Here is a 27,142-nt window from a genome sequence, read left to right on the forward strand (position 1 = left end):
AATACGAACAATGGCGGGTCGATTGTACCACGCTTTACTGTTTAACCTGCCCTTATAAATAATTCATGTTATAAATATTATAAATATAATATGTGTGTTGCGAAAAAAACTGTTATAATATAATATTATCTACTTATAATACATAGATGGATCAAATATGGGAAGCTAAGCGTCGTTTCTTATTTTATTTTTGGAACGTCGTTTTACTGATATACGTAGGTATATTTTCTCGTAGTGCTTCCTTTGAGGGGGGAAAATCGTTTAATGACTTCTCTCGCCTTGAGCGAGGCGAGAGGGAGTGTCAGACTCTTGCTAACTAAAAACCACCCCGTTCCTTCTCCAGGTATTTAAGAGTCAAGCTAAAGCATAAAATATCTAGCGGATGTGGGTAATCACTCTGGATAAAAAATACTGACTCATAGTAAAATTGATGTTACTACCAGCCCGCATCGAAACGTTTGCTCAGCTTATTCATTAATTAAGACAATCTAGTAGTCTTTGCCCTTTGGCCTTTGCCCTGCAGTGGGACGATCTTGACTAAAAATAAAATAAATAGTAGTAGTTAGGTCTTACTAAACTAACAAGATACTTTTACAACAACATACTTTTTAATAAATATATAAAATTTTATCGAGCTTATTATACTGGACTGATATTATAACTTTCAATACACGTACCATCAATAGTAGACCCTTGAGTAACATGAAAATAAAAACAAGATAAGGAGACGCAAAGACCTTCTAATTAGATGAGAAACAAACGCAAGATTAGGGTCAACACTCGCCCCGGGACCTCTCACCATTGTCAGAGGTAGGACCTCCATTTTAATATAATTATTATATTAACTACAGCTTACTGTCGCCGCCCGGGGCTACTTGCCTGTTTTGATCTTAGTTCTGTTATCATAAATGAGGATAGACGGTTTTGTTTCTGTTTCGTATTTAAATGTATCTGGGTTACTGGTGAAATGGATATGGTTTCGTATGTAACGACTGTGGAAATTTCGATAGTATTGTTTAGATTAACAGTGTTATTATTTAGTTCGATTTTACTTAAAATTTCAATTTATTGTTTTTCAAAAATTATTTTATGTGCCAAAATGCAATGTATACAAATGATATGTAAATTTTAATGTATCTTCTTAAATAAGATTTAAACCACATACTGAAATTTGCGACTACTGTCAATTGGTACTTATAATACTTCAGCTGCAGCACAAAATTTAAAAAAAAACATTACCACTTAAACTGACAGAAGGTATAACTGAGAATAAAAAGATATAACTCCGAGGTTACAACTTAAGGTTGATCAAAGCAGTCTTAAGAGTTATTACTATCCCATCATAATACCATTTCCTTTGTTCCAGGTTTGCAACAAGATCTTCGGCAATGCATCAGCACTAGCAAAACACAAGCTAACACACAGTGACGAGCGCAAGTACGTGTGCATCACATGTGCGAAGGCGTTCAAGAGACAGGATCATCTGTAAGTCATTTCTTAGTATTTATCACTTTCACAATGTTAGATAGATCTAATTTAGTGATATAAAATCTTACTGCCGTACTCAGGGCCATTTAATGGTTACTTAACCCGGTCTTTAAACAAAAACAATTGCTTGTTTTCGAAACAAAATCGTTACTAAGGAATACTTTATGCAATCATTAAATTCTGAGTACGGCAATTAGTATTTAGATGTGAGCCTAATAATGCAACTATTAATGATACTTGCACATCTGCATCTTTGTTCACACTACGTTTAAACTCCTACAAAGATAATAAATTAATACATAGCAAAATTAGAATTAAAAACCATCAACCAAAAACGAACATAAAGTCAAGCAATTTATCTTTATAAGCAAAATATGCAATGAAAAATTAACCGCTTTAAAAAGTTATTAAACAGAAAATTGACGCAGTCCTCAATAAATTTTAAACAACAAAAGTAAAATTGCATTCTATATGCAATCTGCCTGTATGGCCGTGGGAATATTCATAGTAACTAGTTTGAAGGAGCCAGCTAACTAGTTTAAAGATCAAAGCAGTCATTTAGTCACCGGGACACATGTCAGGCAAGGTGGTGCTCTAATAGCCACAGCTTAGCCCCATGAATATTAATGAAACACGCGTATCGGCCCAACATAACATATTTAGCGCTTCAATGTGGCCTATTTTGGAATATAAAGAGGATTTTAACGATTAACATAGCTATAGTTTTGTTTAATGATTATGATCTTTTGTGGTTTCATTTGAAATATTATTTTACGCTTTTAAATGCCTGATTGACTGCTACAGTATTTTAAGACCGTGATATATCTAAGTTTTGAATTAGTGAAAAATTTAAATGACAAGAGTTTATTCACTGTATGAGACTTTCAATGACATTATACAAATCACCCGTCCACAATCTTGTATTTCGATAATCAACGCATTTATTTTTATTTTTAAATAATGAGAACAAATATCTCAAAATATGTCCCAAAAATATTCTCACAGGAAACGATCTTGTAATAAATTGATACATACTGAACTCATTTAGGCCTTTAAGAAAATGTTCCGTACTTACGGGACCAAAATTTAGTGCGTGGGACAAAATCGGTTCATATCTGTTACGGGATAAGATCGCGAGTTAGCCTTCCCAATTTCCGACCGGACACATTTCTGTTATCTTATTCAGATATATGACGGGGAAAAAGGTATTTCTGATATTTAATAACGGTCTAAAAACTGGCTATATAACACTGCAAACTTGGTTTCCATAAAAACCCGTTATATATGTAAACTAGCGGACCCGACAGACGTTGTCCTGTCTACACGTCTTTAATTTCATTCCAAAATCAACAACTACTAATAAATTAAAAATTAATTAAAAAAACATTGTCCAGCGGACAAAATTGTGAATCTAAACCATTCTCAGATAGTTCTGTGACATACACACTTACAGAAGAATTATATATATAAAGATGTTGCAGATTTCGATGTTCCTCTATTAATGTTAGTATGCATGTTGCAGCAACGGACACATGCTAACTCACCGCAACAAGAAGCCTTACGAATGCAAAGCAGATGGATGTGGCAAGTCATACTGCGATGCCAGATCGCTGCGACGGCACACTGAGAACCACCACCAGCCTCCAGCAACAGAAACAAGTGAGTATTGTTACAGTATCAGTTACAGATACAGTATCACGAACAATAAAGTAAATTAGTAGAAAACAGTACCTTTTATCAATTCTTTATTTCTGAAACATACAATGGATCTGAAACTGCACGGTTGGTGCGGTGGCTGGGCAACTGGCTGCCGTGCAACGTGTGGCGGGTTTGATTCCCGCACAGAGCAACTCTTTGTGTGATCCACAATTTGTTGTTTCGGGTCTGGGTGTGTTATGTATGTGACATTGTAAGTTCGTAAACGCACCCACGACACAGGAGATGTGTTCTAATGTGAGGCCACGTTTCTATAAAGGAAAAAAATCAATCTCATCTTTTTTTAAACACAAAGTAATGAATAATATCGGTACTTGTTCTCATATAAATAAATATTCTTAAAAAATCCCAAAATAATTAAACTATAAATTAATAAAATTCATCTGCTACTTTCTCCATAAGGCTTCTCGTAAATCTGGAAGGGTCGTTCGTAATCTCGATGAGTACCAATTTTTAATCGATCGCTACTCTGAAGGGTCTTCAATTTGTTTAATCCCTCTCCTTGAATTGCTGATTAGTTTCCAAATAGGGATTTTGTTGGATGATTCATTGAACAAATTGTAGGTACAGTGTGTATACTGTATAATTATTCGGCTTCACATTTTTACAGATCTAGGTCGTAAGTAACTAATGTAGTTTACTTTGGTTTAAAAAATCTTAGTAACTTCTACTTTGAAATACAGAGTCATCACTAGTTGTTGGCGTAATAGCACTATAAAAGCAGCACAATAACAACGAATCTCGGTCATGTATTTATGAAACTTAGTAGACTATTTTTATGTCAATTCTACTATAGCATATTTCCTGCAACTACTTACTTGTCTTTATAAAATGAACATTGTTTCAATATTAATACACGAACCGACGAACATACATAAATACCTAATAATAATATCACGAGGCAGCATATCAGTAAATACATATACCCACAATCAGTATGTACGCATGTCTGTCCGGGTAACTAGTTCAAAACCCGAGCCGAATATAAATGGGTTCTGTGGCGAATTGAAACCGACTCAATACCTCTATAAGCCCTAGCGCTCGTCTCCTTTCTTTGTTTGGGAAGCGAAACTTGTAATTAATTGTTGTAAGTCTTATATAGAGCCTTTTGTATTCTTCTGTACGAAATTAAATACGTATACTATTGTTAGTTTATCAATTAAGGGATTATTTGGATTGAATAAAATGTCTCGATAAATGTAAGTTATACTGGTAGCCTATGTTCAGTACCCTTAGCCAATTGAAACGTGAATGCGGTGCTCTGATTGGTTGGTTTATTTGAGCTGGCCAATCAGAGAGCCGAACACGCTCTCATTTTGATTACTTTAAACGTAAAGCAAACTCATACTGAGGGCTAGAAAAAACACGTGTTCTATTTTCAAAATACAAATACGTACACTAATTGGTTTTTTTTTTCTAGACAGGTTGTAATATGTTTACTATAAAAGCACTCATGATACGAGAAAGTAATTTCTTGAAACATTAAAATAGAATTATCAGTCAGTGAATGAAGCTAGGTGAAATAAAAAAGTTAATGGCCAAAGGTATAGAATACAAATTAGTATCTTAATTTCTGCAGGTACGATAACCACAACAACGTCAAGTGTAATAACAACAGTGGAGCGTGAACTGAATGCGACTGCGACCGTGACTGCGACCGCGGCCGCGACTACGACTGCGGTCGCGACTGTCAACACGCAGCGCGTCACATCTCCCATCTCCCCACCACGTATACAGCCTCCACATTCAGATGTAAGTACACAAGTATTATATTTGAAGATAATTAGTATTAATATATGTTTTTCTTGATTTCTGTACTCTTAGTATGAGTTTGTTTTACGTTGAACGAAAACAAAACGAGAGCGCGTTCGGCGTTGGCTGGCACGAATGATGACCAATCAGAGTACCGAAAACGCTCTCGTTTCGTTTTCGTTCAACGTAAAGCAAAATCATACTAAGAGTACAGATAGGTTTTTCTATTACTCAAAAATCCTATACCGCCGTTACTTATTTTTATGTGGTACATAATGGTTACGGAGACTATGAAACCAGTCCTAGTCATTACATTATTTATTTAAGAATCATTGTATTTAACTAGGACTTGTTATTTTAACGGTTATATCGACCCTCCTCCGATCGGTTATCGAATCTATAGCAATAACATAGTTTAATTTTATCAAAAGAAAACATAACTATTGAAAATCATAAAAAGTGACTTGCAAGACGACACAACACAGACAGGAGGGAACTCCCCTCTATACATGAAACTTGCACCCTTCAATCGACAATAGCTATAACATGATAGATTTAATATTTTCTATAATACATTTTGGGGGAGACCCACTTTTATAACATATACGTATAATAACAATAACATAGCAAATTTTTGAAGGAGAATGCTCTCGAGAATGGCAACATTAATATCACCTGTACACTTGTAAAATGTAATAAAACTTGATTTTTATTTAAACTCGAGTTTAGTGCTATATTTTCTATTTTTATTCGGCAATAAACCATAGTAAATGTTTCACCGCTATAGGATAGTAAATGTTTCACCGCTCTCCGACGAAGGAGGTCTGATTTGAAGCGAATAGTTGAGATACTATCAAACTATTGACTTGTATTAACAACGATAACTCAACTTAAGAGCAGTTAGTCCGCGCGGTTGCAACTTAACAACAAACTTTCCAACGTTCCAACAAATCATCTCTTTCGTAACTTAGAGCTAAACCGGCAATAACTCACAAATTAATAAGCACTAATTACTAGAATTTAACACGCCGCAAAAACCCACCGAACATAAATCCGCAAATTTTCCCATCAGTTAGTTCATACGCTACTTTTAGTCCGTCATTAATCTAGCTTTTTATACTTAGGCATGTCTGGCGGGTTTCCAACTGGCCATCCGTGTAAAACTCAACCACCGCCCTTATTAATTAAGCAATTAGCCCGAAATCCGCGTTGTGTGTGCTCTTTTAATTTCCCGCCATTAAAGGTTTCGACAAAAAATGTCCGCCAATATGGCGGGTGTTTATCTATACTCGTGTTCGAAGAAATCATGTGGAAATGTAAGGGTTCAATGTGATCATTCTGTTTGTTAATGTTGATTATATGTTGACTTTGGGGGACGTTTTTTGCTAGACATTTTGACGAAAGATGGAAAATAGACGAGGGTTTTGACTTTGTGTAATGTTAGCAACAGAAATGTGTACATGAATATCTAGAAATACGATAGTTAACTAGTCAAATTTTGTACTTTTGTTGAAATATCAAAAATGGTACAATACTTATCATACTTATTTATTAAATATTACTTAGAAAAAAACGTACGTAAAGTAAGTATATCGCGAATCCAATTAATGAAAGGATGACCAGTTAAATTAATATATTTTTGTCTGAGGAAACGACCCAATTTCATTTGTGTTTCCATACATTAATTTATTTACTAACACAACAATAACTCAATACTCGAGTACCGGAATGAATCTGTAACTAACTGTGACAAAACAATTGTATTCGGAACAACAACAGTACGGTACTACGTTAACGCGAGCCTTCAACATTGAAACTTCTCCAATGCAATAAATCGCTTGAATTGCATTCGAGTAACTTTATAAACTATGTTAAGAAGAAAATACAAACACTATATTGCGTAAAGTTGATAAAAAGCTAAGATCGCGAGATATTTAAAACTGAAATGACAGTCATGTTTTGATGAAAATAAATGCTTTGTTATCTATCCTCTGCCCTTTGATTAAAGAACGAGAAATAAAACTATACGTACCTATTTGAAACATTTTAAACCATGTGAACGATAAAATATTAACCCTACTTTTATTTAACACATTAGCGTCTAAACGCCATGTCGGACAACGTTGTCCGACACTAGTGGAGGAATAGCCTTTAACAGTTTTTTGTTGGCAATGAAAGGCTTAATAATAAAATTCTTTAATATTTAGTGTTATTCAATTTCATTTAAGTTTAAACCTATATCCATTTTATTTAACATTTTATAAATGTTCATCTTCAACTACTAATCTACGCATTAATTTCCAGTCAAGCAATGGATCAGAAAAGTCGACCACCTCACACAGCACGAGCAGTGACACAAGTCCGCCTTGTACCCCGCCCGCACCCCCCACTCCCCCTGCGAAGGCCAAACCTAAGAGCAGTAGCAAGCCCAAGTCTTGTACGGTAAGATACCAAAGTTTTTTTCCATCTGGAGTATGTATTAGACAATGTATTTGTTTTACGATAAAATGTGTTTAGGACGACCAAGAAAATATTTTTAGTTTTTAAATAATGAAGCGTGAATAGCTTTGGTTTCAATTTTATTCATAGCGTAGACAAGAAAAAAATACTATGTTTCTTTGGATGGCATGGATCTCTGATCCATTATTATTTCAAATGGGGATAGTAATATTTTTTGCAATTTATTCCTGAAGCAAAGCAGGTTGTATCAAAAGAAAGGATGGCCTGTCTTCTGCAGTAAATTGAGTAGGGCTTGTGTTGTATTATAAAATCTTTACTTTGTCCCATTAATACCCTGAAGCATTCTTTATTTGCGATAAGGAAGAACTACAAGAAAAATACGGCAAAGACTAGCAAAGCGAGCAGTACCAAGCCCAAGACTTGTTCTTTACGATAACAAACTTTTTTCTACCTATTTATGTCGAAGAAAGGAGAAAAATACGAAGCTTAAACAACACTAAAGAACTCTCTTTGTTAATTAGTAGGATTGTAATTTGTTTCTTTAAGTGCCGTCGTCATCGTCAAAACATCTCAAGCGTTAATTTTTTCTCATTACCAACTCGTGGCTCATTAGCATTCTATTTAAATCTTCCTCTTATTTTGTTGCAAAGAAAATATATAGTTGGATAGTAACATCTGCTTAAAGAGTAACTTGCCTTTAATTTGGCTGAACATACCGAAACAATTTACTACAACAACGTTAGAACAAAAACAGCAATTCCCGAAGAATGATGCTAAGGACCTTAACTCAAATAATTTTCATCCAACATTGGCTGTAAGTAACGACGCGCCGAACAATAACACATCTGGACGAAAACAAAACATGCTACGCCGTAGCGAGTAACAATACTGGCTACGCTACGTAGCCGACCGCAAACTTCTACAGAGTTTCGTAGCCGACGCAGCAGTAAATCCTATGTAGGACTTGTACAACAATTCAGCCCACGTTGTAGATTGTGTATCGTTAAGTAACTACCGCACACTTTATCTAAACACACACTATATGCTGTATGCTCACTTATAAGTCTTGAGTAAACCATTTATAACTTGGTCGAAGGCACTGCATTGTTTTGCTGTACGGACCCTAGTTCTCTAACGTTAACATTCATGCTTAGCTTATTGGAAACAATTCTATTAGATTGTTATTCTTATAACGAGTATAAAGAATTTTGCAAACAAATTATATTCAACATCTATTTCTGGCGCTCTGTAGACAAAAAAGAAAAAAAATAAACAACAACATCAGTGCTTATTTACTTTTTACTTAAAATGTTTTGAGAGGCACTCGACAGCATCAAAACCCCTAGTACTTACGTGGAACAAATTACAAGATATTTTATTCAACAAACCGCTCATCAGAACATTTTCCCTGTTACAACAGAGGAAAATAACAGCCAATATTATTGAAACTCGTTCGCCGAAGTATCTATATTGAGCTGTGGGGTTACGGTAATTAACCGTTAAAGTTGAGAGCAACAACTAGACACGAATATTGTTATGCAATCCAAGTTGAATTATTAATCCTAGTGAGTAATTCTAGTACGAAAACAAAGTAAGTAGACCGTGGGAATTAGGGTTGTACGGATTCTTATGTAAATGGCGATACATCGCGGATCGGAGTGCGAATCGCCAGTGAATTAAATCGGCCATTCATCAGCCTTTGTAAGGATTTAATAATTCAGATGTGGTCGCGGACTCGCGGCCGCACCCCTACCATGATTTAGGGGTGTCTTAGATTAAATGTACTGTTAAGATTCTTATTTCAAATTATTGGTATATTCTAATCATATTAATTTATTGTGTTTAAATACTGCATACTTTGATATTTGATAATATTTTATTTAAATTTGTAAATATGTAGTTAGATAACTTTCTTAAAAAATCAAATCATATTATACTGTAGCTACTGGCGCTGGTAGACAATTTAGTCCAATTAAATTAATTATTGTATAATAAACATAGAAAAAAATTAAACAAAATGCCAATATATTTTGGACAGATTTATTCCAAAATGTTTTATAGTTAATAAACAAAACTATTTCGTATGCAAATGCGATCGAGACACCCCACGACATCTCATGGTAGGGGATTTGCGAATACGGTCCCGCGCACCGCGCACCGCGCGTCCACCTGTTCCCGTCCCATAGACGCCATACTCAAGGGCTAGTCGCCACCGGTTTTATTGCATTGTATCGAACTAGAATCTGTAACATTTCGCACTGTTTCTATGGGGTGCTATTTGAATACCAGTCCATGAGAACTTTCCAATGAGAAATGTTTTATTATTAGATGTTTGGACTGTTTAGTTTATTATTTAGCTTACTCGCTTCATGTTCTATGGGAATACTATTCATGCAATAAGAAATTGTTTACAAACTATAGGATGTTAAAGTTTAATATTCATTTGTAAATCTCACGTACCGGATATTTATCATAGCTATCAACACATACTACAAAATAGGTTGATGTGAACGTTCAAAATATTTCGTCAATCTGACTGCACTCGATAAACACAGCGTATAATCCTCACAACAAACATTCCACAAAACGAGCGAATCAAAATAAACATGAGAGCACATAACAAAAATAATTACACCGCGCCACTCATTAAAACTATGCAGACGCGAATCCAGTTGATTTAACATGCGGAAAATTCACTACTGGCTATCAGTTTTTACACATACATCGAGAATATAATAACACAGTCATTAAAACTGAACTTGCGATACATTGAACGACCACTCGAAAATGATCTCTAGGGGCGCACGAAAGCGATTTAGTTTGTATTAATAATTTTGTTTGTGGGTGTTGACAGCAGAGGGTCACCGTTAAATAGGTATTGTGGCCCAGCTCTGCGTCGGCGGGGTTTATTAAAAGCACTCACTTTGATCGGAACCCTGATTCGACGTCACCTGCAGGAAGCAATAAAGCCGGTTCCACACGGGCACATAATTACGAACGGTCCGGTGTACTCCACGGTTATAATTCTCTCACAACATTGACAAAAGCTTTCAGCGTAAAGCGTTGTTACATTATAGAATGCGTAGTATTTGCTGGCGCTATTTAGACAGCTATGCGAGCCGATGTTCATTCAATGGACAGGGCATTCTGATTGGAGCGTCGGCATGCTGATTATTATGGACGTTTTGTTCAGCAACATTCATTCGCGTGTAAACAAATTAAAAAGGTCCCATGCATTTTGAACAACACAGAAGCCTCTATAGCTAATAGGGATTGCAATCCGGTATGATTTTCAATCCGGCCGGAATTCACCGGATTGATGCTAATCCGGCCGGATCCGGACGGATCCGGCCGGATTTTAAAGTTACTTAGGGCCTAGTATTTAGTGGTTTATAGTTTTGATAATAATGTACAAAAAGAAAATAAAATACGTATTTATGGAAAATAAAATCACTTTTAATTATATTTTTTGGTATTAATTGTAATTTTTGGTACTATTTGTACTAAATCAAATTATGAAACTATTTTTAATAATAAAATAATCAGTCTGACTCTCACTTATTGCTGTACCTATTTATGTAAGTATCTGAAAGTACTTAAGTAATAATAATACTATTAAACTCTTATTAATAAGATTATTAGATTACTTTACTGTGTAGATACACAGTTATATAACAAAACAGTTTTTTAAATTTGTACTTATAAAATCAACAACTTCAGTTCATAATCCTAAGTAACAAAACAAGAAGCATTTATTTTCTGCAATGCAAAATTCAAATTAAAATTATTTCTGTGCCTGAAAAAACGATCTAAGAAAACAAATAGTGTTTATTGTTCTGTCTCCTAGTCTGCTTCTGATGGCACTACAAATATAACCTGCGGCAGAAAAGGCCATTTCTGCCTCAACACTGGTTTGCCTAATCACCATCAAGTAACTGTAGATCAGCGAAATGTGTTTTCCATTTTACTCCTTCTACTTCATACACAGTCATTTCTTTTTAAGTATTTTCTCATAATCTGTTTCTGTTTTAGCATTAACTTTCCCTCTATACCCTAGATACATAAACATTTCCGTTCTGAATTTAACAAAAAAAAGCAGAGATATTCTGACTGAACAAGTAATAAGTTAATAATACACGACTACACAATCGCATTGTGAACTGATATTGAGCTCAGAATTTTATTTCTCTTTCGGTTAGGTATTGAAATCGTGTATTTTTTGCTTTACCGGATCCGCCACCGGATCCGGCGCCGTCTCACCGGATCCGGTAGGTCCAAAAACACGCCGGATCCGCCGGATTACCGGATCCGCCGGACCGGATTGCAATCCCTAATAGCTAAATATGTTATTGGATTTGATTGAACTATCTAAATAAATTGGATATGATTGATATAATTGAAGCATCATAAAAATAATATTATCATTTGATATACAAATTCCAACTTGAGTGATAAATGTAGTTCTGTGAATACAGGAGGTAATTGAATTTAGGGAGTAAGCTTCCTAGTTCTAGGAACCATGGCCACTACGACAATTTCATAACAAAGATTTCTCACTAAAAGAAATAATAAAATAATAATTGCCCATTTACTATTAAATTATTTATTTTTATTTACACCTTAAGTTTTTTATTAAAAACCATTTTCTCTCCCTTTTCAGCTGAAATTGTACCACTAAAATTTTTTGACAGCTTAGAACTTCATAACACAATATAGATACCTTGCTCATAACATAATTATTACCTACTAGCTTCTGCCCGCGACTCCGTCCGCGCGGATGTCGGTCTTCGCGTGGAAGTTTTATTTCTCCATTTTGAGTAACTCTGACAATGACATCTTACAAATATCTATTGGACCCAAATACGGCGAGGCCCATAATAATTAAGAAGATCCCTCTATTGAGCTACTGCTGTTGAGCAGAATAAAACTGAAAATAAAGATTTTTTTCTACGTATTTTTCCAGGATAAAAAGTAACCTATTTTATGTCCAGGATAATAAGATATAATTATACCAAGTTTCATCGAAATCAAACCGTTAGTTTTCACGTGATGCCTGAACATATATAGACAGACAGACAAAAAAATAATAATCACATATTTGGGTTTGGTATCGATCCAGTAACACCCTGCTATTTATTTTTTCTATATTTTCAATGAACAGAATTGACCCTTCTACAGATTTATTATAGCCCGCGACTTCGTTCGCGTGGAATAGTGACTTCCGGCAAATTTTTGGTTTTAACCACATAGTTCCCGAATTCGCGGGATCTCTTCAAAAATGAGATGTGGAAGATATTCTAGGGAACTCCTCAAAAATCAACATAATGAGCTCTGCGTTTGAATTTAATAGATGTATACTCACTTTGGGCATTGAAAAAATAGTTTAAAAACGGACTTAAACTAAAGAAATATTATAAATCTTTCCGAACTTAAGATGAAAACTAACTTAAAACTAAAGAATTAAAGAAAGCTACGAATTACGAATTTATAACAATTAAAAAAGAAATTATATTACAACCTATCCTCAATGCTATAATAACCAAGCTTAAACTAAATAATTTAAAAGAAACGACTTAAATCTAATTAATTTATAAACTAGCTTTTGCCCGCGACTTCGTTCGCGTGGAATAGTGACTTCCGGCAAATTTTTGGTTTTAACCACATAGTTCCCGATCTCGCGGGATCTCTTCAAAGTGAGATGTGGAAGATATTCCAGGGAACTCTTCAAAAATCAACATAATGAGCTCTGCGTTTGAATTTAATAGATGTATACTCACTTAGGGCATTGAAAAAATAGTTTAAAAACGGACTTAAACTAACTTAAAACTAAAGAAAGCTACGAATTACGAATTTATAATAATTAAAAAAGAAACTATATTACAACCTATCCTCTATGCTATAATAACCAAGCTTAAACTAAATAATTTAAAAGAAACGACTTAAATCTAATCTAATTAATTTATAAATTAGACTTACAATTTTATTAAAAAACTAACTACAGTAACTACTAATAATCGATATCAAACTAAACCTACGTTAAATAATTTAACCAGAAAACCAGGAAAACCCAACAAATAAACTTATTAATTGACAAATACAACGAAACCAATTTAGAATTTACGAAACAGCAGGACCACTACAGACAAATAATCATACGACTGATAATACACTTTTCTACGATAGTACCGAAGCGCTCGGCCGATACCCAACCAAATGAATGTAACGAAACCATAGCGCGATCTATTTCGATCCCAACGCCATCTATCGAGGATAAAGACAACTTGGATTATTTATTTATGTTACGGTAAGAGTGAATAATTGAAAATTATTAATAATTATCTACTATTATTAATAATTACCGAAACTCGAGGTAAAAGTGATAAATTAATCACATTTGTCGCTTATTATTAATAATTTTACCCCAGTAGTGATAAATGTAATAAGTGGCCAAGATGTTATTTTTATTTCAATTTAAAAGGCAATATATTGTACTTACACAACAAATATTTGTTGAATTCTATGATAATACTTTTAGAATTTTAATTTGATGCATTTATACAGAAGAAGGCAAGCCAAATGTGATTATTGATGATTGCTTTTAGGATTAATGAAACAATAATTGTTTAATTTTATTTTTGTTACAATTTTATGTACCACGATAGACTTTTTTGCATAAGTTTCATGGTAATTTGATTTTAAAAGAATTTTATTGTTAATTTTGTGATAAATGTGTCCTTTTTGGCGAGGTGAGAGGGAGTGTCAGACTTTTACTAACTAAAAACCACCCCGTTCTTACTCCTGATTTTCGAACCGGAGCCCCGGTAAACCCGCTAGGTAGTCCGCAGCTCCGGATCAGGCATCAGCCCTACTGGGCCCCATCTGTGGTGGTCTGATGGCTCTTTGAGGCGCGCGCAGAACTCGACGCGCCGCACGCACGGGTCTGGTTCTGGTCGAGTGGCGAGCTACCCCTACTTGCCGTCCGCAGAGCCGCACTTACGCGCAGAATATGTGAATTTGTTGTCCTTTTGGTTTAAAGCAAGTACAAGTAACCTTGTTTGTGTGATCTCTAATTAATATAATCGTAAGACGGTGTTTAATATTATACATGCTGGTCAAAAAACATAGGGTTTATATTTATTTTATTACTTTCACCAATATGTGTCGTGAATTATTAATAATCACTACTAAAAGTGATAAATTTCGATCGATTATTCACATTTACCAAAACGTGTGGTAATTATTAATAATTTAGCAAAATTATTAATAATTTTCAATTAATCAGATTTACCGTAACATTTATACTCCGTTCGGGCATTTTCTTTGTACTAAAAGTTTAATTATATTGATATTATTTTTTTCATACCTTTTTACTATTTATTTACTTTTTTTCGATGAATTAAAACAATAACATGAACCGAAGTCGTGTAACGATCGACATAGAATTATCTATACTCCGTTAGAGCATTTTCTTTGTACTAAATGTTTTATTATATTGATATTATTTTTTTCATACCTTTTTACTATTTATTTACTTTTTTTCGATAAATTAAAACAATAACATGAACCGAAGTCGTGTAACGATCGACATAGAATTATTTATAAATAATTTATTTCTTATTATTATTTTTTGATTTTTGAAATAAAAATATATCTATGTCCTTTCTAAGGTTCTAAACTATATCTGTATCAAATTTCAACCAAATCCGTCAAATAGTTGCGGAGATTAATGGAATAAGTCATAATTATGCTTATAAGCATAGAATGTTCGACGTGATTCTTTGATTTGACATAACTTTTTTATTTATGAACCGATTGACATGAAACAAACACTAAATGTAAATTTAAGCATCCCACAATATATTCGTGAAAACCGCATCCAACTCGGATCAGCCGTTTCTGAGATTAGCGCGCACAGACGAACAGACAAACAGACAAACAGACAAACAGACAAAAAAAAAGTTAATTACATTTTTGGGTTCGACATCGACATAACAATAACCCCTGCTATTTTTTTTATTTTTATTTTCAATGTACAGACAGCACTTTTCTACGATTTTATTATATGTATATAGATTATAGACTTACAATTTTATTAAAAAAACTAACTACAGTAACTACTAATAATCGATATCAAACTAAACCTACGTTAAATAATTTAACCAGAAAAACCCAACAAATAAACTTATTAATTGACAAATACAACGAAACCAATTTATTTAGAATATACGAAACAGCAGGACCACTACAGACAAATAAATCATAGGACTGGTAATACACTTTTTCTACGATAGTACCGTAGCGCTCGGCCGATACCCAACCAAATGAATGTAACGAAACTTTTTTTACTATTTATTTACTTTTTTCGATGAATTAAAACAATAACATGAACCGAAGTCGTGTAACGATCAACATAGAATTATTTATAAATAATTTATTTCTTATTTTTATTTTTTGATTTTTGAAATAAAAATATATCTATGTCCTTTCTAAGGTTCTAAACTATATCTGTACCAAATTTCAACCAAATCCGTCAAATAGTTGCGGAGATTAATGATATAAGCATAGAATGTTCGACGTGATTCTTTAATTTGACATAACTTTTTTATTTATGAACCGATTGACATGAAACAAACACTAAATGTAAATTTAAGCATCCGACAATATATTCGTGAAAACCGCATCCAACTCGGATCAGCCGTTTCTGAGATTAGCGCGCACAGACGAACAGACAAACAGACAAACAGACAAACAGACAAAAAAAAAGTTAATTACATTTTTGGGTTCGACATCGACATAACAATAACCCCTGCTATTTTTTTTATTTTTATTTTCAATGTACAGACAGCACTTTTCTACGATTTTATTATATGTATAGATAGTACCCCCGCCTCGTCCTGTTTATAGTCTGTATTCGTACAAAATTGTTTCCAACAATTATGGTTTTAAAATTAACCAAAAAATCAGGAAACCATCTCCACAACTGCGTTTTAACTGTAATCCGACCGCGTCGGTTCGTCACTTTCACGGTTTACCACTTTTCATCTTTATCACCTAGTTACTATTCCATTCCAAACTTTATTGCCGAGTAATAAAGTCTAGTATTCGTTACATAATTTAATATTAATAAAGCTTTCAGTGAGAGATCACGTAGGCATTTTCCGAGTATAGCTGGATAGCCTCTCGAATTTCGTCTGGAATCGATTTGTGTTAATAACAATGGGCGTGCTGTGTCAGGAACATACCGCTGGCGGGCGAGGGTTAGGTAGCAATCAAATAGTACGAGACATCAACTATAATTATGGGCTAGTTGCACACTGCTGTAATAGAACACGTTTGGTGGCTGACAGTGACGCCGGTGATCGGCTTTCATGTCGTTAGAGCATTATCTATGTGTGTGGCTTCTGATTGTTCCGGCCATTCAACTTAATTGTATCATCTGCGTTTGATAGAGGATAATATTCACCTTTTGTTCCGTATTTTGAACGTAAATTATGCTGTAGGCCCTTCCATTCACTTTGTGTTATGCCATGTATTTGTTGTGGTATCTCATTTTCGGTATAATCTGTGTAAATGTTATTCGGGAAGCCCAAAGAAAATTTAGGCTTTCGTATTATCTAAGCCGTCTTTATTGCTTGGAAGTACGACTACCATTACTATCATTCATAACATTTTTCCAAAAGATTCTTCACCTATTTCTATTATATGAGTACGGCTACTATTACTATCATTCATAAAATTTTCCCCCTACCTTAATAGCATTTTAGTGGAGAGTCAATTTAAATCGATCTCCTTCAGAAGAACCACCGTCTTATGTTTATGTCTAAATACTTGTGAAGTGGATTGAAAGCTTCATATAGCTCGGCTATTCTTTTAAAACTTCAAGCGTGTTAGAAGAGTTTCGGAATAAAAGAACCTCAATAGCACTTCGTCTGACCTGGCCAACGAACTAGAACCCTCACACTGGCACCCTGGCTTTCGGCCAACTTGGCTGAACGTACGTCAACATGTCATCTAAACCCCGCCTTACATTTTAGATACAAAAGCTTGGTAATTGTATTTCTTAGAACAACGCCATTGTGTTAAATTGCACTGCAGTGCTCGTGCACAAAGACCTGTTTATTACGTAGACTCGATTAATATAGAGAGTCCATTTGGTCTTAAACAGCCAATTTAAAATTAAAACTATTTGTTCTCTATTTTGTTGCAAGTAAGGCTGTTTCTTTTTATTTTTTCTGCTGACCATTTTCTAGCTTTGTTGTTAAGTTAATAAGATTTTGAAAGAGGAATCTTGAAAAAAAAATCATTGGTTGGTGTTGAGCAGACCCAAAAAGTCCCAGTGTTAAAATATAATTTAAAAATGCGTTCTAAAATCAACTGTTATATTCGAGCTCTATTTTGGTGATTCGATTATCAAAGTAGAATTGAAAAGCTGACGCTGACAGTTCATTTGTTTACAATACCTTTATACAAACTATGGACTAGTTTAATTTTAAGCCGTATTTTGGGTATATTTATAATGTTTTATCAATCTATAGTTGTAATTTAACCATTTAAAACTTAATTAATATATACGGATATGATTTTATAGCATAAAACATAATGTTTCTGCTACTGGAAACAACCAAGATCCATGTAAACACAAATCTGAAAATAACATCATCATCTCCACGGTGCGAAACTACTCTCTATAACATTGACACAACACAAAATAACACAAACATATCTCCAGTTCGGAAACTGTCACTATACAAAATAAGAATCCATTTTTCGTTGAAAATACGCGGGAATTTTCAATAGAAACCAATTTTCGGGGTGGTCAATACATGTTTAGCGGCCCCGCTGGGCGAAGCGCTCAATAAGTGAAGATTGGGCCGCCACCGCTGCAATTTTTGACGCGAACCGCAAATTGCATTTGCCGCCTCCAAGGACAGCCTTTCTTACCTTACATGAGCTTGTAAAACTACGTAAAGTGCACTTCAATTTCTGAAAAGGTTTTGTTAAGTCATAAAAAATATTATAAAGAAGCACAATTTACAAAATATTTTATTTATTTATTATTTGGATTTGTTGTAGACTTGTTAGATAACATATAGTTCAAAATTAAATGATTTGATATAGGTATACATTTATTTAAAATAACTAGATGTGAATATAAAGCAATTTCTTCAACAGTCATTAAAAAAAATAGTATCGTATTCGTATCGCATAACTGTTCAATTTTGAAGTAAGTTTAAAATGAACAAAGTACCTACCCAGAATAAATGTAAAGAACAGAAATTCCGTACTTTAATATTACTTCAGTAAGTTTAAGACAAATAAAGATAAAATCTAAAAAGTCCAACAGAATGTTGTGTTAGTATTTTAGAGAACAAAGAACGCCAGTGTGTCCTCGTCTCAAACCACGTCCCAAAAGAATTCATCGCTGTCTCTTATCGAATTCCAACATCTTTGTACGTAGCTACTAGTACTACCAACTTTGCGAAATTCGATTCTTTTTCAGCTGTCATCTATCCGAACATCTCATGGACTTTTGATTTTTTACCAACCCTCTGATTCAAGAAAATACGTCAAAGTTTTACCCAAGATACAATCGCCAATATTGAAAATATAAGATGAACAATTGTCCCGCAAAACTTTTTATATATTAATTTTTGAGACTTTTAATGGGAGAACAGAAACTCAAAAGTGAAATTGAATTTAAGATCGTTCCCTTGACAGATGTTACGCCGAAACTCACAATTATTCTTCACATATTGTCAATTTAAACGCTACACTATACAAATGTTGGCACATTACATATGCATAGTATAATCCCCAAAACACCGCGAACCTTGATTAAAAACGGAGGCAGCCCTTCAGGAGTGAGATCCAACAATAATTCATAAGTTTTAGCTAGAAAAGGGATCGTTTATAAAGACGGTGTCATTGTTTTAGGCCGACGTCGCGATCCTCGCCCGACTCGCTCCATTAATAATGTAGGGTGACAACGACGCAGGTGCGGCCCGCTCCGCGCCGATAAACGTCCCGATGCATAATTGAAGTCGTGTACCTAACGTAGCACTTACGTGACTCCTTCTATCTTCTAAGCGTAACATCAACTTAAAGCACGTGTAATAGATGGTTTCCTAATACGACGGCCGACACTTTATAAAAGTATGTTTTTGCTAAGCTGTTTACAAAACTCAAGCTCACGGTAAATGTAGACGGATCAAATGTCGCGAAAATACTTTTCTATTTCAAAGAAATTTCTTTTGAAGTACAATTTTTCTTTGACACATTCGTTTGGTAACCCTCAAATGCGGGGCCATAATTTTACGTTTTCAATTCAGCAAATAAAATAACATTCGCAATAACGGTAGGTAATCTTGTTGAAATAATTTTATTAGAAAACGGACATAATAAGCAATTAAGTGCATTCATTAAAAGACGCACAGTTCCAGTGGGTCACCCTATTTTTTATGAGTGACTTTCGACCTCTTCTAACGCGTAGTGACCTGTGACCTCAGCGCCACGTGGCTTGTTCACCCCTCGACTTGAATGTCAGACTTAACTTGACCCTTATTTGTTGGCTTCCAAAAATCAGCATTTTTAATTTTTCACACGACTTCTTACAATAGTTTTGAGTTATTCTGACACACTCCGCGTCTTCGTGTATTGTTTAAGACACAAATGTTTTACATAAAAACTATACAGAGAGGCTGATTTATTATAAAACTATATTTACATTTTAAAAGATAAGACGACATTATTGATAAACAATACAATAAAAGAAACACAATTTGAAAAGAAAATTATTATTAAAGTAAATACTAGGTATCGTTATAGATAGGTACTTTGACGTAAATGTAGCGACCCAACGAGACATGGCATGCATAAAAAAATCAGCAAAATTTTACGGTACGTTACATAATTCTGAGAAATAATATTTTACCTTAGATAAACCTCAAGTGGATATCACATTTTTCAGAAACAATTCTAAGCGAATGACTAAGTGTATTTCACTTTATTCTAGCAAGACTAAAATCGTTTACTTTAAAAATAAGAACTCCATTATAAAACCAACGTTCTAAAAACATACTTCACTTTATTTCGTAATAGAATAGAATTAATATTCTCACAAGAAAATAATAATGTTTTAGTTCAAATAGAGTGTTCTATTAAGTATATGCAAATTGGTGTTCATACAAACTGCGGCCTTTGTTATTGGTCTGGTCAGTTATCTCGATTCGCGAGCTTGGAAATTAATCGAGGGGTCATCTCTTCGATATCATCCCCATTCATTGTATCGTCATTTTGTGTTCGAATCCCATGAGATGAACATCATGGTTTCGTCGTATTAAATTCTAGCTAAATAATTTCTAATACCAGTGAATGGGGTTACGTGAATCAGTGCGTGGGATGTTCATTATTTGATTAAAGCGGTCGTGTGTGATGCAAACATGGACAATTGGATATCGGAACTATTTCAAACTCATACGTTTAGTAAGCCTACCAATAAGCTCGTTTATAAGGTATGTAGTTAAATTTATTTTCTTATATTACAACTGGGTAGTGGACGTTAACATATGTATGTATGATTTTCAACCACTACTTGATTTTACTGCTGTCTAGAATTACGCTCACCCATATTCGTATCTAAAAGATGAGAAAGAATAATCTCTACATCTTTTTTTGCTTTGTAACAGAATTGAGTGCCATTTGCGAACTGCGCGATAGTAACGAGAGAACGGTTCAGACCAAAAAAGCACAATACTAGAGCCAACTGCAGTACGGATGATGTATAGCAAAAACGCTACAACCAGCTTCACAGAACATCTGCTCTCACCTCCACATTAACCTAACGAGCCAGCCCTAATGGCGCGTTAGGGCTGCTCCCGCGAAAAAAGCTTCAAATCAAATAAATTACACTCCCACGACCCACTTTTAACATGTGTCCTCTGTACCGTTATTAGTCACGTGACAAAAAGCGTTTATCTGCACAAATGAAGACATAATACAGCGTTTTGTTTGTGCGTGCCAACCCTGACAACTGTGACGTCATTAGTGCGGGTCCCAATGTGTTTAGTTTAAGTGGTTGAATTCTAGTTTAGAGTTTTCGTGTATTTCGTATTCGTGGTAATAAAAGCAAGTGCTTGCAATATTAGTTTGTAAAGTTTTGCGTCATAACATTTTGTTGGTGTTATTTGCGTGGCCTGGTAGACTGAAACACTTGAATTGTTATATTTTAATATTTTTGATGGGTACTAAACAGTTCAATTCAATTTGTAAAATAAAAAACAGATAGAAGAAAGCATGTTGAGATTGTTCAACCCTGCTGAATGTACGTAGTCATTCGTCTATTGCGGCTTTAATTTTTGTTATGTCTACCCTTTATAACAAAAAAATGTCGTTTCAATTGAAATAAAAGACATTCCTTTATATTTATGCGACATTTTCTGTCTCATTGGATTAATTTAGGTTATTGTGTTTTCGTTGGAATATTTTTCGTTCTTGAAGTATGTCAGTTATCGTTAAATTGCCTCTGTATATGTTTTAGTGGGAAATGGCGTTATTTTTATTACACGTCTCGTTTCTTCGTTTGAAACTTTATGGTTTCTATGTATAGGTGGAACGTATTAGGGATGTCAATTTGCAGAACAAAACGTTTTCTTTTTAATTTGTTGAATGTTTTAACACATTAAACGCCATAGGGAGCAAAAGTGAAAAGCGTTAGTGGAGGATTTGTCTTTAGCAGATTTTTGTTGGCAGTCAAAATCTTAATGTTTTTAGAAGTCTGAAATATTAAACGCAACGTCTTGCATTTTATCCCCAAAGGGGTAGGCAGAGGTGACATTACGTAATGCCGCTACACAATGTACACCCACTTTTCACCATTTGTGTTATAAATCTGGAATATAATTTGTTATTAAATTAAAAACTAGCCCACTATTATTAAAACAAATGCCTTTGAGAATAAGCTTATTAAACAACCACAAAAATAGTACAAAGTCTATGTTTAACATTACGCAATGATGCTACTTCAATACCTACCGAGACTCAGACAACTGATTAATAAGCTTAAACCGAATGTAACTCAAAGCCACTTAATAAATAATAACTTAATAAGTATTCCCTTTAATCCCCACTTATATTAATTGGCTTTAGTTCAGCACAACCACAATAAATATCTTCTTTATAATTAGTTGTTCGTATTACGGATATTAATTAAGCTTGCTCAATGAATTATGAAACAATATTCACTAATACAATTAGCGATTGGTGAATAGATTCAATTGAAACTTTTAAACTTCAATTAAAGCTTAGAATTTGGTTTTATCGTGTGAAGTTTCGATTATTTAATGAGATTTACTAGATTTTCCATATTTTACTTATTTTTATTCTTAATTCTTGGGTGGTATTTTGCAAAATGTGTGAACTATATTTCTAGAATAAAATATGTGAGTAGATATAATGTGACAAACGTTACATATTACGTTATCTCACTTGACTTAGTGTGTTTTAAGTTAATGCAATAAGGCTTCACGACTTTTAAGGGAATAAGTCTTAGAACAATCATCTACCCACACCTGCTGTAACTGCGCCAGGGGTGTCGTTCAAGTATTATTGCTTGCAAGACGACAATAGTACCGGAAAGTTTCGGGTGCCAACCCTAACCCGTAATGCCATTAAGCTTCCTCACCTTCTGTTTCACTCAAATTGGGTTCTACTTAAACATTTGAGCTATTTTCGAATGGTTATTTACCTGAGGCCCTCACTCCCTTTCCCCACGATAAACAATAAACATTGTTGTACGATCGTGTTGTTTTATGTTTGCAAAAATATCGTACCGTAATCGTACTTGTAACTGCGCGTGTAGAACAAACTCGAATGCTAATGTTCGTAAATAGAATAATTCCGACATTAAAACATTTTATCAGATATAATTTACGAGTTGGCGCGCGACGCGTCGGACGCCAACGCGGTGGTACGACGGAAATCCGCAACTAATTAAAATTCTACGTGAATGAATAACTGCACTGCGCTCCCGTTGCGCTTTGTAGGAAAAATCCGCAAATAAATATGACCATACCAGGCATTATTCACTATTAACGCTCAAACCAACGCAAACTTTTCGCTATTTACGACTTCGGATTGACCTATAATTACCAATTTCCTTTTAACCGTCGGGGATTACGCAGAGTCCATCAGAATCCATTAATTAACTCAGAATATTAACGAGCTACTGAAGATTGAAAGTTTATACCTTAAAATTACGAAGTACGTAATAGATTTGAAAGTCGTTTGAACCTTTCAAAAGGCATCGTTAATTTCACAGACACAGCAAAGCAGTCAGAAAGCTGCGAGTGGTGCGAGTGCGAGCGGGGCGGGGAGCGGAGCGGGCAGCAACGCGGCGTCCAATGCCGCCCGAGTCAGCGACGTCAAGCCAGTAGAATGCAACCTGTGTCACCGCAAATTCAAAAATATACCCGCGTTGAACGGGCATATGCGGCTTCATGGCGGATACTTTAAAAAGGTAACATACATTTTTCTATTTTACTTCCTGATAACTGAACTTTCCAACGGTAAAGATTTTTTTCAAATCGATCCAGTAATTTCGAGCCCAATTCAATACAAACAATAAAATCTTTCCTCTTTATTATATTGAAACAAACTAAATGTATTCTGAATATCATACTTTCTAAGAATAAGGAATAGAAACTTACATTTTTATTTCAAACTATTTCAGGACTCTGACAACAAAAAACTAGATAAGAAAGAATCCACGGGACCACCACTACAAACGGCTTCAGTATCTGTTCGAGCGCTTATTGAAGAAAAGATCATAAGTCGTCGAGGAGCTACTGTAGCTTCTACACCATCTACAGGTACATACATCTACGTCTATCCATCACCAAATATTAATATCATATATCATCCAATACTTACCATTGGAGAATCTGATAGATATTTTACTGTTGTTACTGCTCACAGGTACGACTACAGACTCAGTGTCTTCTCGCACAGGGTTCGTAGCGCCCGCTCCCCCGCCACTGTCCAACATCAGACAGCCAGCGTCCCCCGCCGCCACATCTTCGCATTTCATCTCACCTCGAGCACCTCCTGTCGTCACTGTTGCTTCAAACGCTGCGACCAACATCTGCGCCGCACAAAGAGATTCTACACTAATAGAACTATTAAAAAAAGGGAACACTAAGGTAATACTATTAAACACCGTAACAATTCATTATGAACATAAGTTTAATCAACTTTAACTAATCCTAATAATGTTTACTTAACAGGCTGTAAAACGGTCGGCATCAGATCCAGGTCAAACGTCACCGCAACAGCAAGACTTCAGTTTCCGGCCAGAATTGTTTGGAGTATCATTCAATTCAGACGATGGATACTTTTCACCAGCACTAAATGAAGACACGTTCCAATTTACTACAACACACGACCAATTAGAGGAACTAGCCTCATTGGAAGACTATGCAACAGTAGCGGCCTCTATAAGAGAACGGTCACCTGTAACGTTTCCATCCAATCGACGACTCGCTGCGGTCTTAAATTCACCTCTACCAGAATCTCTAGCGGACTTCGGTGCTTGCCATGGAGGATCACCGGTTCCATCGCCCGGAATGGGATACACTGCCAATTCACCCGGTCTTTCTTATTCTACTGGAGGGTCCCCAGGGTTGTCCTTTACGGCTGCATCACCAAGTAGTTACTCGAACCATGCCGAGCCTTCGCCGGGTATGGCTTACCCAACACCTCCTGCGTCACACGACGCTCACTCGCCAGGGAACACTGCTCCTCGTGCATCCTCGCCTCTTTCAGCTGCCTTTTTCACTGCCACTATGTCTAGTCAAGAAGAGGTGAGTGCCATTACTAAGTAACTTATATTTATGTCACAAGACTTCAATAAACATTTCCTTATTCTTTGCAGGTTGAGGAAGCTTTAGAAGAAGTGTTACCAGAAGAGTGTCGATCGTTAGATGCGTATGCACTGGAACCGTCGCCAGCGCCGCGTCGTATTATGTTAAATTCAGAAGATCCTCTTCTTTCAAGCAGTCCTCGAGACTTCGCGCACCAGCGGCCTTTCCGTCGACACAGTCGTATGGGATCGTCTACCATCTCACCATTACAGCAATGGCAACACGACTCACTTCAAGTAAGAACCGACTAATAAACCACCAACTTTTTTTTATAAGAAAACATTGCCCTACATTAGAATTTTCTCCTGTGTTGTGGGTGCGTTTACAAAACATGAATAAGCTCCGTGCATCGAATAAACACGGCAACCACCCAGACCGCGCTAACAGTCAAAATCAAAAATTTTGTAAATCACACGCCAAATTGAATTGTCCGTCCGTGTCGGGAATCGATGACCCGAATACACGACACGCAACTCCATCGTTACTCTTTTTAAAAAAAGATTTTTACACCTCTGATACATTATTTGATCATTTACGTGCATTATTTTCCACAATTATTTTATTCGTTTTCCAAGATCTTAACAAATTCTTTAACATTTCCTCAGGTGTGTGTGGAAGGTCGAGACACGGTTCCAGCAGTATTCTTGAGTCCAAGTAGTGTGCCTGCGTCGCCCCAGAGACGCAAACGTCGAGCTTCCCCGGCCGGTCCGTTCCGATCTCGTATACGTCGTACTTCTAGTCACTACATACCTCCTCCCATGCTGCCTCCGGATCGAGACGGTTCCGGACTACTAATAGAATGTACTGCAGGTAATTAGTTACTTTTATTTATATGATCTGTCTATCGAAATGCAAGGAAATGTTTACCGCTTAAGGATATTAACTAAGGCTAACACAAGTAACTATTTACTACACTGACCGTAGCAGCGCGATGATCGCTACATTGTATCGCGGAATGCTCCTAATGAATATGAGCCTCTAGCACGACTTGAAACTAGTCAAATTCCCAGTCCAATAGTCGTGAGTAAGCCGAAAAATTATATGTCTAACGAAAGTTAGATATTTTCTATCGCGATCTCCAGCCTACCTGCTAAGCGTGGAAATTACTATAAATTCCTTTTTTGTAGACGAAGCCCATAGTCCAACAGCGGACTCTAACAGAATTTTCTAATGTTGTTATTGTTTTCAGGTGCGGTATCTTCACAAACCGATGTTCTTTCCCAACTGGAAGAGCCTCGGCCGCCACAGATCAACATCGGACGAGACTTCCAGGCGGAACTGCCGGCGCTATGTAACGATCGCATAGATCTACATCGTGTGCCAGAACAGCTGTTATGGGACCCAGGCATCAACGATGCCCTAGATGATAATGAAGGTAAAAATGTTTTTCTCTATATAGTATGTAAGAAAGTGAATTAGAATTAGCTGAAACTATAGTAAAGCAAACCTTCAATATAAAAAACAATAGATGTAATACTGAATACAGGTTACCAATAGATAGCTGCTCATCTACCGTAGCTTGAAACTGTTTGAGGTTCTTGTCAAATAGTTAATTGAATAAGAGTTTTGTTAATTCAACGTGAAGTAGAAAAGTCCTTAGGCTTTTGTTCGGCAGTGGACGTTTTCCGGCTGATGAGTGATGAATGAAAGTGAGAAAATGGATGCCAAGCCTAACTAAACTTGTGCTACTGTTTATTGATCATCATCATATCAGCCATAAGACGTCCACTGCTGAACATAGGCTGTCAGTTTGATTAAGATAGTAGGTCATTTCCGACCGGCCTATTTAGAAGTAATCGGGCGAGGAATTC

The 27,142-nt window shown here is 35.4% G+C and overlaps 1 protein-coding gene across 2 annotated transcripts in view; it reads left to right on the forward strand.

The window, feature by feature from the left end:
- LOC118275285 (zinc finger protein 541) overlaps positions 1–27,142 on the forward strand; it is a 288,113-nt gene that overhangs the window by 254,645 nt on the left and 6,326 nt on the right. For both annotated transcript variants that reach the window (XM_035593193.2, XM_035593195.2), the window contains 11 exons: positions 1,367–1,485; positions 3,011–3,147; positions 4,784–4,956; positions 7,261–7,398; positions 23,732–23,929; positions 24,143–24,281; positions 24,388–24,611; positions 24,696–25,271; positions 25,343–25,567; positions 25,937–26,141; positions 26,521–26,706. In XM_035593193.2, coding sequence (XP_035449086.2) covers positions 1,367–1,485; positions 3,011–3,147; positions 4,784–4,956; positions 7,261–7,398; positions 23,732–23,929; positions 24,143–24,281; positions 24,388–24,611; positions 24,696–25,271; positions 25,343–25,567; positions 25,937–26,141; positions 26,521–26,706 — 2,320 coding nt within the window. The remainder of the gene's footprint in view (positions 1–1,366; positions 1,486–3,010; positions 3,148–4,783; positions 4,957–7,260; positions 7,399–23,731; positions 23,930–24,142; positions 24,282–24,387; positions 24,612–24,695; positions 25,272–25,342; positions 25,568–25,936; positions 26,142–26,520; positions 26,707–27,142) is intronic.

Source organism: Spodoptera frugiperda, chromosome 8 (genome assembly GCF_023101765.2).
Source record: "Spodoptera frugiperda isolate SF20-4 chromosome 8, AGI-APGP_CSIRO_Sfru_2.0, whole genome shotgun sequence".
Classification (NCBI taxonomy): Eukaryota; Metazoa; Arthropoda; class Insecta; order Lepidoptera; family Noctuidae; genus Spodoptera; species Spodoptera frugiperda.